The sequence below is a fragment of the Heterocephalus glaber genome, unplaced genomic scaffold (genome assembly GCF_053883595.1).
Source record: "Heterocephalus glaber isolate CG9 unplaced genomic scaffold, H.glaber_assembly_v1.0 deba00001687, whole genome shotgun sequence".
In the NCBI taxonomy this organism is placed as follows: domain Eukaryota; kingdom Metazoa; phylum Chordata; class Mammalia; order Rodentia; family Bathyergidae; genus Heterocephalus; species Heterocephalus glaber.
In genome coordinates this window covers 22,152,395-22,167,934 of record NW_028258412.1, presented here as the reverse complement: position 1 = coordinate 22,167,934, position 15,540 = coordinate 22,152,395, and the positions used below count along the sequence as shown (strand labels likewise).

At 52.9% G+C, this 15,540-nt stretch overlaps 2 protein-coding genes across 2 annotated transcripts in view; one reads left to right on the top strand and one right to left on the bottom strand.

The window, feature by feature from the left end:
* Lrrc43 (leucine rich repeat containing 43) overlaps positions 1-15,450 on the bottom strand; it is a 34,435-nt gene extending 18,985 nt beyond the window's left edge. Inside the window, exon 1 of the mRNA XM_087198083.1 lies at positions 15,351-15,450. The gene's annotated coding sequence lies outside the window, so the exon portion shown is untranslated. The remainder of the gene's footprint in view (positions 1-15,350) is intronic.
* Positions 8,741-9,375, top strand: Il31 (interleukin 31). The gene has a single exon (XM_004844093.2). The coding sequence runs from the start codon at positions 8,765-8,767 to the stop codon at positions 9,161-9,163; it is 399 nt and encodes a 132-aa protein (XP_004844150.2). The 5' UTR covers positions 8,741-8,764; the 3' UTR covers positions 9,164-9,375.
* Positions 15,451-15,540: the final 90 nt, after the last annotated feature.

The following is a 15,540-nucleotide window of genomic DNA, read 5'->3' as shown; positions in this document are numbered from 1 at the left end:
GCAGCGATATATGCACATCCATGTTTGTAGTGGCACAGTGTATAATAGCTAAATCTTGGAAACAGCCCAAATGCCCATCAACTGTCGAGTGGATAAAGATGTGGTTTATACAATGGAGTACTACTCTGCCATAAAGAAGAATGCACTTCAGACATTTTTAGCTAAATGGATGCACCTTGAGACCACACTTTTTTTTGGTATATCCTTTTATTGGCACATTTTAGGTGTACAATATGACATTCATCGGAAATTTACACCTTTACATAATCTCTCTTGGTTCTTATTGTTTCCCCCTTCCCCTGCCCTCCCTTCAACCCCTCCATCCCTATTTACAAAGACTTTGTTTCCTTTTTATCATTTTCTCATAATAATTCCACTCCCTTCTTTCCTTTCCCCTACCCCTCCCACTTCCCCATCACACCTTTTCTTCCTATTTCACATTATCTATTGTACCTTTTAGTCCTTATTTACACTTTCAGTTTCTCACACTAGAGAAACTATTCGGTATTTACACATGTGTCCTATTTATTTCACTTAAGAGTATCGCCTCAGGCCAGGGATTTAGCTCAGTGGTTCCACTGCCTGCTTCGAAAGCACAGGGACCTGAGTTTGATCCCGGTACCAAAAAAAAAAAAAAAAGAGTATTGCCTCAATGTGCATCCATTTAGCAATAAATGTCTCTAATTTCTCATTTTTGATGGCTGAGTAGTACTCCATTTTATTAAAAAACCCCACATTTTCTTTATCCGGTCTCCAGTTGATGGGCATTTGGGCTGCTTCCAAGTTTTAGCTATTACAAACTGTGCTATGAACATGGGTGCACATATATCGCTGTGGTATGATTCTTTTAATTCTTTGGGGAAGATCCCCAGCAGTGGAATAGCTGGGTCAAATGGGACTTCTAGCCCTAGTTCTCTGAGGTATCTCCACACTGATTTCCACAGTGCTTGCACCAATCTACACTCCCACCAGCAGTGGAGCAGGGTTCCTCTTTCCCCACAGCCCCACCAGCATTTGTTATTGGTTGATTTCATGATAGCAGCCATTCTTTCTGGAGTGAGGTGGAATCTCAGCATTGTTTTCATTTGCATCTCTCGAATGACCAGTGATGTTGAACATTTTTTCATGTTTATTTGCCATTTCTACTTCTTTGTGTGAGAAATGTCTGTTCATTTCAGATGCCCATTTTTGGACTGGGTCTTTGAATTTGGGAGGACTGATTTTTTAAAGTTCTTTATAGATTCGAGATAGTAGACCTTTGAGGGACCACTGGTGAAAATTTTTCCCCACATTGTGGGTTGTCTCTTCACACTGCTGGTGGTTTCTCTTGCTGTCCAGAAGCTTTTTAGTAAGAAGAGATCCCACTTGTTGATTGTGCTAGTTCACAGGGCACTGAAGTTTTGTTCATAAAGTCTTTTCCTACATCAATGCCTTCAAGAGTTCTACCTAACCTCTGTTCCAGCCAGTTCAGCGTTTCTGTTTTAATACTTAGATCTTTGATCCATTTAGATTTTAGTTTAGTGCATGGTGAGAGATATAGGTCTAGTTTTAGTCTTTGGCAAGTTGTTCATAGAAGTGATGGCAGAAAACTTTCCAAGCAGGGGAAAATAACTTGACATACAGATAAGTGAGGCATATAGGACTCCAACTACCCTTGATCAAAAAAAATCTACACATAGGCATATAATTGTTAAGATTCCAGAAACTGAACAGAACAAAATTCTACAAGCAGTTAAAGAAACAAATCACATACAAAGGAAAGCCCATCAGAATCACAGTAGACTTCTCGACACAAACCCTCGAGGCAAGAAGAGCTTGGAGTGATGTATTTCAAGCCCTAAAGGAAAACAGCCTCCAACCCAGATTGATGTACCCTGCAAAACTATCTTTCAAAATTGATGGAGAAATAAGATACTTTCATGACAAAGAGCACCTTAGGAACTTCATGAATTCCAAACCAGCACTCCAAAAAATTTTAGACAAAATCCTAGGAAAAGACAACAAGGATCACAACCCCAGGAAACCCAGCAGAATGAATCCACCAGGCACAAGAAATTAAAAGCAAAGGGGGAAGAATCCAACAAAAAGAAAAAGTCATGATAATGATAAGTCAATACGGATCAGTTATAACCATCAATGTTAATGGTCTCAACTCACCAATCAAAAGAAATAGACTGGCAGAATGAATGGATCAAGAAGCAAGAGCCAACAATATGCAGCATACAAGAAACACACTTCATTCAAAAGGAAACTCAGACTGAAAGTTAAAGGGTGGAAAACAATACTGCATGCGACAGGAACCCAAAAAAAAGCAGGAGTAGCTATCCTCTTGGCAGATCAAGTGGATTTCAAACCCATGCTGATTAACAGAGACAAAAAAGGACACTACATCCTTGTAAAGGGAACAATTCAAGAGGAAGAGATGACAATCATAAATATCTATGCACCAAACACTAGTGCACCCAACTATATAAAACAAATACTAACGGACATGAAAAATCATATAAGCACTAATACAATAGTAGTGGGGGACCTCAATACCCCACTGTCACATATAGATAGATCAACTAGACAAAAAACAAGCAATGAAATACTAGAACTCAAACTCTTGAACAAATGAACTGAACAGATATTTAGAGTGTTTCACCCCACAAAATTAGAATTCACATTCTTTTCAGCTGCACATGGGTCGTTCTCCAAATTGGACCACGTACTCGCTCATAGAGCATATTTAAGCAAGTGCAAAGGAATTGAAGTTATCCCCTGTATATTATCAGACCAGTGCGATGAAATTGGAGATCAGTAGCAAAAGAAACCGCAAAAACTTCATAAACACATGGAAATTGAACAACACACTTCTGAATAAGCAATGGGTCACAGAGGAAATGAAAGAAGAAATCAGACAGTTCCTTCAATTAAATGACAATACAACATATCAGAATCTATGGGACACAATGAAAGCAGTTTTATGAGGGAAATTCATAGCAGTGAATACTCACATTAGGAAAACAGAGCGAACCCAATTAAACAACCTGATGCTGAACCTCAAGCTTCTAGAAAAAGAAGAGCAGGAGAAACCCAAAGCCCATAGAAAGGAGGAAATTATAAAGATCAGGGCAGAAATCAATGCAATGGAGACTAAGAGAATGATACAAAAAATCAACGAAGCCAAGAGTTGGGTCTTCGAAAGAATCAACAAAATTGACAAACCCTTAGCCAACCTTATCAGAAAAAGGAAAGAAAAGGCCCAACTCCACGCAATTAGGAATGAAAAGGGTGAAGTTACAAGAGACCACACTCTAAAGTGAGATAAATCAGACCCACATGTTTAAATACTGCATTGTCTCTCTGGTGTGAGAAACTGAAAGTGGAAATGAGGACCGAAATGTATAATAGGTGTTGGGAAAGGGGGAGAATATGTTCAAATGGGAAGGGGAACAAGGGAGAGGGGAGGGAGAAAGGAAGGAATGGACAAGGAAAAAAAAGGGAAAATAGAAGGAAAGAAGGGAAACAAAGCTTTTTTTTTTTTTTGGTGCCAGGGATCGAACTCAGATCCTTCCACTTGCGCAGCAGGCGGCGAAACCACTGAGCTAAATCCCCGGCCAGGAACAAAGCTTTTGTACATAGGAAGGGGAGGGAGCTTGAGGGTGGAATGGGATAAAATTAAATTTTAAAAAGAAGCCAGGTGAGCCAGACACGGTGTAATCCCTGTGGTCCCTGTAGTGCCAGCTATTTGGGAGGCTGAGGCAGGAGGATCGAAAGTTAGAGGCCAGTCGGGGCAACTTAGGGAGACCCTGTCTCAAAATGAAAAATTTGACAGGGCCAGGGTTGCAGCGGGGTGGCAGCGAGGCAGCGGCGGCCTGCGTGGGCCCGGGCACCATCTGACGTACAGCTCCCAGCCTCCTGGGGTCAGGGGTTTCCCATCAGAGCCCTGCACTGCCCACTGCGTCCACTGTGACCCACACAGAGCTGTCGGCGGCAGCCCAGCCAGGAGGAGACCGATAAAATACTGCTCACCTTCTTGACCTCTGAAAAGCGATTTTTGGCCAAGCGAGGTGGCGCACACCTGTGATCCCAGCACTGGGGAGGCCGAGGCAGGAGGAGCACAAGTTAGAGGCCAGCCTGGGCTCCACAGGGAGACTGTTTTATGAAGGTCAACTACAAGCAAGTAACTAGGATAAATAAATGAACTGAGGGGGCGACCCAGATTTTCACAAGGTTTCAGGAGGTCGGGTCTGGGTGAGCCGCAGACTGAGAGCCACAAGAGAACCCACACCGTGGAGGACACTGCCCCCGACCCCACCTCCCCCTTCAGCCCGTCTCCCCTCTTTCTCATCCAGTTCCCCACCGCCGCCCTAGGACTGGGGATTGAACCCAGGGACCCCTGAGCTAAACTCCTCGTTTCTTTTTAATTTTTTAAAATGCTGAGGCAGGGTCTCCCTGAGTGCCAGGCTGGCCTGGCCCTTGCCTGAGGTCCTCCTGCCTCAGCCTCTCCAGCAGCGGTGTGGTCTAGCCTCACCTTTTCCTCCCAGCCCAAACTGCCTCAGCGCGGCTTCCCCTCCAGCAGTTCAAAGTCCCCTGGCAAAGTTCCTGTGACCTCATGCCTCTTTCTACTCCGCACAGCCTCCAGCCTTATCTCCTTTGACCTCCTCATGGCTTGGAAGATGCCAGTTTCCTCTGTCTTGAGAAAACCACATCTCATCTTGTTCCGTGACAGCCTGCTTGTCGGGTACTTTTCTTCACTCAGTCTTCTTCCTGTCCCGCTCTGCTGGGGGGCACCGGACCCTCCATCACGCAGCAGTCCTGACTTGTGGGTTTCATCAGCCTGGGTGTCTGCATGGCCCCCGGGGCCCCTCCAGAGGCAAACATCCAGCTCCCAGGGCAGCTGTGGGCCCGACAGGCGCAGGCGCCCTGTCCCCCACCTTCAGAGATGAATTCGTCCCTCTGGCCCCGACCACAGCCCAAAGTCGCCCCCATCCTGCTATCTCGGTGTCCACACAACTGCGTCGCCTGGGGATTTTACCTCGAGCGCGCATTTCCCCAATCCGCCCGCAGCTCCTGCGGCTCCTCCTCTCCCATCACGGCTGCCCGGCTTAGGCCCTCCGCTTGGGTGTGCTGAGCCGGAAACAGAGGGCCCGGCCGGCCAGGGAACATCTAGAGCCAGAGTGCGAAGCCAGAGGCGAGAGTGGGAGGAGCAGAGGCCAAGGTGGATGCTGTGGATGAAGTAGGCAGGGGTTCAGCTAGGGCGCCGTGAGGGCCCTGCTGCAGGGACAGGCGGAGGCCTGGTAACACTTACAGATGGAGAAGACAAAGAGATTTTCAAGAAGACAGGAGGCCGTGGTGGCGCACACCTGTCATCCCAGCACTCGGGAGGATGAGGCAGGAGGATCATAGCGAGTTTGAGGCTAGCCCTGGCTCCATAGTGAGCTCAAGGCCAGCCTGGACTATGTAGTGAGACCCTGTCTCAAAAAAGCACCCCTCATCCAAAAAGCAAAAGATGATGGGCTGGCGAACACCCTGCCATTGCGCTGCTGCAGACACTATGGGCTTAGTGGTTTCAAACCACAGATTTCCTTTGTAGGTCTGAAGGCTGCTGCAGCGCAGGCAGATTCTTTGCTCAGGGTCTCACTGGGCCACAGGGAAGGACTGGAGGGACTGACACTGTCACCCTGGGCTCAGGTTCCACCTCCGAGCTCGCTGGTCAAATCCATCCCCTCTTCATACTTCCGGTGTGGCCCACTGGCTCAGGGGCAATGGCAGCCTGATTCTCCCTGGGCTTGGAATAGCTCTGACTCCTTTTCTGCTCTCCTTTTCTGTTTGGTTTTGTTCTTGGAGTGCTGGGCACGGAACGAGGGCCTGTGCAGGGTGGGCAAGTGCTCATCTCAGGCCTTCCTGGCTCATATGATTACATTTGGCCCACCCCGCTGATCCACAACAATCTTATTTATTGGCTTTTCTTTTTTGGTACCAGGGATCAAACTCAGGGCCTTGCGCTTATGAAGCAGGCATGGTGCCACTGAGCTAAATCCCCAGCCCTATTGTTTTTTGAGTCAGGGTCTCACTATACAGCCCAGGCTGGCTTTGAACTCACAGGGCTCCTCCTGCCTCGGCTTCCCAAGTGCTGGGACTATGGTTGTATACCATCATGCCTGGCGGATAATCTATTTCAAAGTAAGCTGATTAGCAACCCTGATTACCTGAGCCAAGTCCCCTTTTCCGTGTAATGTAACTGTTGGGCCAGACTCCTGCGGTGCTGGTTTGGGCGGGGAGGGAAGAGAGAGCCTGGGCCACTGGCCAAGAAGCAGGAGCGAAGAGCAGCAGGGCTGGCGGGAGCTACGGGGCGGGGTGGCGGTGGGCTCCTGGCTGGTCCAGTCTCAGCCTGGCCACACCCGACCCCATCCTGAGCCCTGGGCGCTGGGGACCCTGGGACCCATGCCCGCCGGCGTCTCCAACTGAGCTCCCTGCAAGCAGGAGCTGACTTGCTGTCCTTGCGGCCCACTGGCTGCTTCCTCCAAGCCCCAGGAGTCACCCTGTCCAGCTCAGGGTTCCCTCCGCACCAGCCCCACAGCCAGTTTTTCGGCCTCTCCGCCCGGTGCCCGTGGCCGCCGTACTCCTGCGCCTGCTCTCCACCCACAGCTCTCCTCTCTGTCCTCCCGAAGCTCACCAGACCCTGGTGCCTCCAGAGAGCCACCACGGGGTCACATCACACGGGAAGCAAACCCAGGCTCTGCAGCCCGGCCCCCCACACCCACTGCTCTCCTGTGCCCAGGGGCTTTGCACAAACTGTCCCCCCTGCTTGGGTCACTTCCGAAGCTCTTCCCGTGGCTCCTTCCCTCAGGTCTTGGTGTGAACAGCGCTGTGGCCCGAGACACACTGCCTCCTTGACTTCAGATGTGTCACCCATCACTGATCAACCGTGTCACACTTTATGGCTCTGACTACTGCTCTGCACTTGTCCACTGCAGTGCCACGTCCCAGAGGGACTTTGTCTAACTTGTTTGCTGCCGTTCCTGCAGAGGGCCTGGCCCCTCCCACGGGGATAGGTGACGTCAGTAAATAACCCAGCCCAGGTTCTGGTTCTGGGGCCAGGGTGGCAGACACAGGGGAGAGGCCAGTGCCGTCCAAGCCGAGTGGGACGGAGCCAAAGCCTCGGACCCCAGCGACAGAGGTCACGGGCGCTGTCCCCACAGGCTGGGATGGGTGTCCACCAGGGATCCCCAGAGATGAGCCCTCTGCCCACGCACATCCACGCCACCTCCCAGAAATTCCGGCTCCTCTAAGTCACTTGTTCCTTGGCGGTTTCACCTGTCAACTCTGGGCTTCAAATTTTCCTCTAGCGAAACTCATCAGCTCTTTCCAAGAACAGCCAGGTGCGTGTGTGCGGGCGCATGGCCTGCGTCAGGCCTCTGCCCGCTTTGAGGGTAACCTCAGCACTTCCTCCAGGCCCTGCTTTCACTCAGCCCTGCGGCAGGATTCTGAAAGTGATTTCTGGAGAAAAGCTGAGCAACGCTTTGGCCTGGGCGGGACAGTGGCTGCTCCCCTTCCTTGTGCCGGGCTTTATATACCTCCTTGCAGCCATGGCGAGCACATCTCGCTCCGGAGGCTGCTGCCCAAGTCAGCCCTGCTCCCCCTCTGGCCATGGTCCGCTGCGCAGGTACCCCGGCCCAGCCTCATCTGTCCCCGGAGGAAGTCACCCGCCACCACAGCTTCCTGGGGAGGCTCAGGGTGTGGCGCCTGCTCACAGCTTCTTCTCTCTCCAGGCCCCACGAAGCCCGCCCTCCTGCTGCTCTGCTGCCTGGGAACCTGGCTGTCGGCCCATGCACTGTCCCTCCCCACCCTCCCACCGGAGGATCTGAGGCAGATCCTCCGGGATCTACAGAGGTGCTCAGGGAAGCTTCTGAGTGACTACGTGAGTGTCCCCCACGTCTCTCTGAAATGCCTCGTCCTGACACGAAGCTGGGTTAGGAGGGCCCAGTGCACCGAGGTGGAGGCAGAGGTGACCGAGAGCCACCCCAGGACTCTCGGGTGCTGGCCCAGGGTGCAGATCCTCGGAGCGGGGCGCCCTGCACTCAGAAGCCTCTCAGGGCAGCACAAGCCCCGCTCAGCCCCAGGGGGACAGGGTGGTTCAGCCCTCCTCCGGGGTCTCTTTCTGCAGGGAGCGCAGTGCATCAGGGAGGCATTCCTGCCAAGCCTGACCCCGAAATAGAAAACACCTGCCTTTCTCAGAGTTGTCCAGCAAGCCTGGCTGCCGGGGTCACAGCAATTCGGCCTCAGCCAAGGCTGTTGGTCCCTAGGAAGGAAGAGGGGAGCTGGAGGCCCAGAGCCCTTGGGGTGCAGGGGAAACGCCAGCATCCAGGGGGCCCTTGCTCCTGGTCGGCCAGGGCAGAGGACTTCCGCTCCGGGCCCTGGGAGCCGAGTGTGCAAAGCTGGGAGATGCCACTCAGACCTGAGCCAGCTTCCAAACCAACTGAAGTCTGGTTTTTACTAGAAAAGGGGACAATGACGGTCGCGGACTTTTAGGGCTATGGCACAAAGTAGATAAGGGAGGCACGATCCAGGTTGGTGGCCGAGGGAGCACTCCAGTTTGCTGTGAGAATCTGAAGATGTTATTCTTGTTTGGTTCGGGCTTGAGACAGCGTCTCGTTATGTAGTTGAGGCTGGCCTTAAACTCTTGGTGATCCTCCTGCCTCAGCTTCCTGAGCACTGGAGCCACAGATGTGCAGCAGCATACCCAGCAAGATCTTGAGATGTTACTGCAAAGCTAATGCTCACATTTCTCCACTTATTTCCACAGAAGAATGAAGTGAAGTTACCATGGGAAATGAATACACAGAAAAAGTACGAGCTGCCCTGTTTCACCCCTGGCTTTGAGGCAGCAAACAACATCTCCGTTATCCTGGCACATTTGAAACAGATTATGAAGTGCAAGGGTTCAGGATTAAACAATGGAGATATGAGCTACACCATACAACAGCTGGAAAAACTCAGATACGGAGATACCCTGGAGCCACAGGTACCCACCTGTAACGATACCAAACCCTTTGACTATAAGACCTACATCCTGGAGACCTTAGAACAGTTTTCACTCTGCATGGAGAACATTCCCGGGCACTCCAGGAAGGGATGGAAAACCCGATCAAAACTGCCATGCAATCCGAGATAATGCTTCCAACAAGAATCCCAGGGAATCCTCCAATGGGCCAGTCCCGGGCAGTGAGATTTAACTTTAAAGAGATTACACTTGTTAGGCTTGGTATTTATTCCTTTGTAACATGAGGGCGGAAGTGGCAGCTATATTATTAATATATATTAATTATTGCTATTTATTATACTGAGTTGTTAATGTTCCATGGAGGAGTCTATTTAATAAATTATACTGAATTTTTCTCATAACCTGTTTTGGATTTCGTGAGGGATGGGAACCCAGGCTGGGTCGGGTTGTGGCCAAGAGAGGATGGAATATTCTGGAGACAGCTCTGTCACCACCATTTCTTCCCCTGGACACACTCAGCAACAAATAACCATCCCAGGAGCAGCTACCACTTATTTACTGGGCTTTTTGTTTTTTTTTGAGACAGGTCTCACTATATACCCCAGGCTGGCCTTGAACTTGTGGTGACGCTCCTGTCTCAGCCTCCCTAGTGCTACCATGTTTCTCTGAAAATCAGACCGTGCTGGAAAATAGCCTTGAAAAGTGAAAATCAAAACTGCCAGCCCCAACCAGCCTCTCCTTGCCTTACCTGCCTTCCAGAGCAGCCACTGAGCGAGAGAATAGTGAAGGCTGATTTTTTACAGTGAGGTCTTATTTTGGGGGAAAGCAGGTAAATCACAGGCATGCGCCACCATGCCATTGTACGTTTGTGTTTTTTTTTGTACCAGTGATCGAACTCGGGACCTTGCGCTTGCAAGGCAGGTGGCAGAAACACTGAGCTAAATCCCCGGCCCCTGTACGTTTTCTTTATGGCAGGTCAAATACCCATCATTATCCTTTGTCCAGGTGCAGAAACTGAGGCAGGAACAGATTGGCTTCACTGTGCTGCCTGACCTCTGTCCCTTCCTGGCCAGTGACCTGGTCTTAGAGGCACTGAATGCTGAGTCCAGTATAGAGCAATGATTCAGCATCCACTGTGTGATCTCCTAGGTCCGCATGTCCAAAGCTGTTCAGGGTTCTTGGGATCATCTGGATGAATGGCTCTCAGAGTGCAGTTTGTGGACCCTCAGCACCGCTCGGCACAGTTAGAAATGCAAAGCCCAGCCAGGCTCAGTGGCACACACCTGTCATCCCAGCACTTGGGAGGCTGAAGCAGGAGGGTGGCAAGTTCCAGGCCAGCCTGGAAATCTTAGCAAAACTGTCTAAATAAAAATAAAAGGGGGTAAGATGTAACACAGTGGTAGAGTGCTTGCCTAGCACGCATGAAGCCCTGGGTTGTATCCTCAAAACTGTAATAAATGAAACAAGAAAGAAAAGAGAGGAGAAAGAAAAGGGCAGGCAAATCCTTGGGCCCCACCTGCTAACTCCTACAGTCAGAGAGTGGAGATGACAATTTGGGGTGTTTTGTATTGTATCTGAGGGTGCTGGGCACCAAACCCAGCCCATGCTAGGCAAGGGGTATGCTGAGCTTGTCCCCAGTGCCAGCCAGAGAAGAACCCCACACTCCCACCTGTGAACCACCCATCTCGGGTCAACCAGCACCTTCACTGTCATCTCATCTTTAGGGAAACTGAGGCCCAGAGATGGCGTGTGTTGCATAAATCCACAGAGAGAAGGGGGTGTAGTTAGGGTGCAGACGTGCAGTGGAGTCTCGGCCTTCTCGCTCCATCCCCTTTGGGTTTTCCTACTCCAGCCCCACACTAGTAGGGCTTTAACACATCCCACCCCACTCCAGAAGGGGCACCCGACTGTCCCCGCCCAGGCTGGACTGGAGACTCGCTTCCCACGATCACAGTGGCTGGGAAAGAGCAACAATGTGGGGCGGGGGCTTTCAGCAGACACCCGATGACCACCTCACTTCCCCTGAGGCTTCCTCCCCTAGCTCACCATGGGGGTCCTATCTCGGGGGATGTGTGACAAAGTCGCCTGCCATCCTCTCCAGGAGCCACAGGGCCACAAGGCTGAGGGGCTGTCACGGACGGAGATGCAGGTGGCACAGGGAGTCAGGGCCTTGAGGGAAGCCGGGTGGATCTTAGACCCAAAGGAGACACTGAGTGGAAACCCAGTGATGACACAGCAAGCCTGTCCTTAGCACCCTTACCTGCGGGGATTCTCTGTACTATTCACATCTTTTTGGTACATCTAAAATTAAGTACCTAGACTTCAGTGGATCATAAAACATCTGAAAATATCATTTTAGTTTCTTGAGCCACGGTCTGTGTAGCCCAGGCTGGCCTTGAACTCACAGGGAGCCTCCTACCTTAGCCTTCGAAGTGCTGGGATCACCGGCACAAGCCACCATGCCCAGCTCATTGTGTTTATTTTTACTTTGTGTGTGGTACTGGAGATTGAACCCAGGGCCTTCAGAGTGCACTATATCCCCCGCCAGCCCTTTTTTATGAGACAGTATCTTACTAAGTCACTCAGTAGCCCAGGCTGGGCTCCAGGTTTCCATCCTCCTGCCTCAGCCTCCTGCACGATGGGACTACAGGTGGGGCCACCACACTGAGCTGAGATCAGCACTTGGGACATAAGCCCCTTGGCCCAGTACAGGGGTCTACAGTGGATGACCCCTGCCTGGATGGGGGCTTTCCCCCCAGATTCTCAGGAAGAACCAACACCTAGAGGGGAGATAGGAGAGGAGATCAGGGGAGGAATGTGCCTGTAACTCAAGACCACCAACCACAGCACAGACAGAGGGAGAACCCGAGTTAGACCTCCCCTTCCGGATTTAGCACGGGGCAGCAGCCACCATGGTAAGTGTGACAAAGCCTGATTATCTGGAACTCAACTAGAAAAACTCCCAGGTAACTAAAATTCCTTTTGATAATCATCTGCCAAAATCTAGGAGGGAAAAGATAAGCAGATCTTGGTATTTTGTGACAAATTTATCTCCCTCCCACTGAGGTAGAAGAAATAAAAACTAGGCAGAAGTTTTGCTATATCTTGTTTTTTTTTTTTCTTGGTACAGGGGAGTGAACTCAGGACCTTGTGCGGCAGGCGTCGGAATCACTGAGCTAAATCCGGAGAGGGGAGAGGGGAGAGGGGAGAGGGGAGAGGGGAGAGGGAGAGAGGGGAGAGGGGAGAGGGGAGAGGAGGGGAGGGGAGAGGGGAGAGGGGAGGGGAGGAGAGGGGAGAGGAGAGGAGAGGGGAGAGGGGAGAGGGGAGAGGGGAGAGGGGAGAGGGGAGAGGGGAGAGGGGAGAGGGGAGAGGGGAGAGGGGAGAGGGGAGAGGGGAGAGGGGAGGGGAGAGGAGGGGAGAGGGGAGAGGAGGGGAGAGAGAGGGAGAGGGGAGGGGAGAGGAGGGGAGAGGGGAGAGGAGGGGAGAGGGGAGAGGAGGGGAGAGGGGAGAGGAGAGGGAGAGAGGGAGAGAGGAGGGGAGAGGGAGAGGGAGAGGGGAGAGGGGAGAGGGGAGAGGGGAGAGGGGAGAGGGGAGAGGGGAGAGGGGAGAGGGGAGAGGGGAGAGGGGAGAGGGGAGAGGGGAGAGGGGAGAGGGGAGAGGAGGGGAGAGGGGAGAGGAGAGGGGAGAGGGGAGAGGGGAGAGGGGAGAGGGGAGAGGAGGGGAGAGGGGAGAGGGGAGAGGGGAGAGGGGAGAGGAGGGGAGAGGGGAGAGGGGAGAGGAGGGGAGAGGGGAGAGGGGAGAGGGGAGAGGGGAGAGGGGAGAGAGGGGAGAGGGGAGAGAGGGGAGAGGGGAGAGGGGAGAGGGGAGAGGGGAGAGGGGAGAGGGGAGAGGGGAGAGGAGGGGAGAGGGGAGAGGAGGGGAGAGGAGAGGGGAGAGGAGGGGAGAGGAGGGGAGGAGAGGAGGGGAGAGGAGGGGAGAGGAGGGGAGAGGAGGGGAGAGGAGGGGAGAGGAGGGGAGAGGAGGGGAGAGGAGGGGGGAGAGGGGAGAGGAGGGGAGAGGAGGGGAGAGGGGAGAGGGGAGAGGGGAGAGAGGGGAGAGGGGAGAGGGGAGAGGGGAGAGGAGGGGAGAGGAGGGGAGAGGGGAGAGGAGGGGAGAGGAGGGGAGAGGGGAGGGGAGAGAGAGGGGAGAGGGGAGAGGGGGAGGGGAGAGGGGAGAGGGGAGAGGGGAGAGGGGAGAGGGGAGGGGAGAGGAGAGGGAGAGGAGGGGAGAGGAGGGGAGAGGGGGGAGGAGGGGGAGGGGAGAGGGGAGAGGGGAGAGGAGGGGAGAGGGGAGAGGGGAGAGGGGAGAGGGGAGAGGGGAGAGGGGAGGGGGGAGAGGGGAGAGGGGAGAGGGGAGAGGGGAGAGAGGGGAGAGGGAGAGGGGAGAGGGGAGAGGGGAGAGGGGAGAGAGAGACAAAGTCTCACTACGCAGTCCAGGCTGGCTTTGAACTCACTATGTAGCCCAGGGTGGTCTCCAACTCAGTTGGTCCTCCTGCCTCAGCCTCTTGAACGCTGGGATCACAGGTGGGCGGCACCACACCCAGCTCCAGGCAGAAGTTTTAGGCAGAAGAGCCTGTAACCCGGGCTCTGGCCCTGTCCTTTCCACCTGTAAATCGAGCTTCCTCCGCCCTCAAGGAAGCAGCAGCAGCGGCGGGCCCAGATCTCAACTTGAAACACGAAGACGGCTTGTACCCTGACATGGCCCCCAGACGGTCACCGGGCGGGCAGTGGGGACCTGCACCCCAGGTCCCCACCCTGAGCACCCAGCGCCCTCGCACACCTGCCTCCGACTCACAGGCTGGAACTTCTCTGAGTGCGTCCTGTTGTCTCTCTAATAAACCCTTCCCCTGTCTCTTCCTGAAATGCTTTTTCCACGATGGGAGTCAGCAAACCTGCAAGCTCATTCTCCACAGGGTGGGCAGGACCCTCAGTCCCCGCACAGTGGCATTTTCTTGTGGCGAGCCAGCCAGGACGCACAGAGACATCGCAGGCCACTTTGGCAAATTCCACCAAAAGACGTCAGTATTCCTTTTTCTTCTTTCCCGCTTCTCCCAACCCCTTGCCCTCTGAAGCATGGTTTACCTTTTTCCTCCTTTCTCTCTCCCCCCAACAAACTTCTGCAGCCTCAGGGCCTTTCCCTTCCTGCAGACAGACTCAGCCCCGAGGAAATGATGCCTATGCCCCCTCTGACGGAAGTGGGCAGAGGTCACAAGGGGCGGCCCACTGGGTGCCTTGGGGCAGCGCCACACCCGGCCCTCAAAATCTCGCTGTCCCAGGAAGACACAGGGAAGCCTGAGGCCCCCCGCAGGGTCCTGGGCGCCGTTTCTCACCCAGCCGGCGCGGGAGACCACAGTCCCGAGACACAGGAGAGGACCCGCCCTGGGCCACAGGACGCAAGGCCTCCACTCCCGGGCTGGGAACGTTTCCCACGTGCGGATGCAGGCGGCCACTCGGGCGACACCGGCCAGTCTGCACTCAGCAGGGAAAGCCCCGCTCACCCTTCCTCCTCCCCCGCAGGAGGCCCAACCCCTCTCTCCCACGGAAGCTCTCCTCGGTCAGCAAGCTCTGGTCCCGATCCCGCGCTGGGCTGCATCTGTAGCGGGCCCACCCGCCGGCCTTGCTCGGGGACCTACACCGGCTACTTGGTTCCTCCCCGACTCAGGCAAATGAGACACGGAGTCAGCTCAACACGCGTGCTAGGAGAGGAGCCCCGAGCTTTGCTCACCTCACTTCTAGTCACCCAAACACAGGCTCGAGCAATCAAGGCAACACAGGATCCATCTGCTTTCCAATACCCACTCGTACATCTGGTAAACAACTCACCCGCAGCTGTCTTAACTTTTCCCTAATATGCAGTCCGCCCCGCGTGCAGCCTTTTTCCTCTGGGAGCACAGAGGAGGCGAGTTAAGACTCAATTCTCTGGCCTCCGACAATCTATAAGCATTTTGTTATTGTATAAATGAGATATACTTATATATTGTGTTTATCTGTGGTCATTAAATTTTCACAAGTTTCCCAAACTTGTAAAAGGTCTAACAATGTCCTTTAACTCTTTTCAGTATAGTTGTACCTTAGAAACCGGTTGAAGGAATCTAAATTTTGCCTTAAGAATAAAAACTAATATGTAAAGATTTCTATGTAGCTGTGATGCTAATTATTGCTAACCTCATGGAATATTGAACATACTTGTGTTTCCCAAGTGTCCAGGCCTTCTAGGACATAAAATTTAGAAAACCATCATACTGTGTTACTTTTCTCGCATTGTTGAGACAAAATACCCTAACCGAAAATTAAAGGGAAAAAGGGTTTTTTTGGCTCACAGTTCATAGAGGTTCAGTCCATAATCAGCTGGCTCCAAGGCAGCGGGCAGAGGGAACAAGTTTGTAGCACACAGACGGTAGCAAAGCAGCAAGGGGCCTTAGCAGCAGCTCTCTGCCCCTTTTTATCCCATCCAGACTGCCAGGATTGGGGCGGTGCCGAACCAGTCCCTCCAGTGTGGTGGTTTAGTAA

Bases quoted from the DNA above. Each gene is read 5' to 3' on its own strand.
- Il31 (XM_004844093.2), top strand. From the start codon at position 8,765: ATGCTCACATTTCTCCACTTATTTCCACAGAAGAATGAAGTGAAGTTA.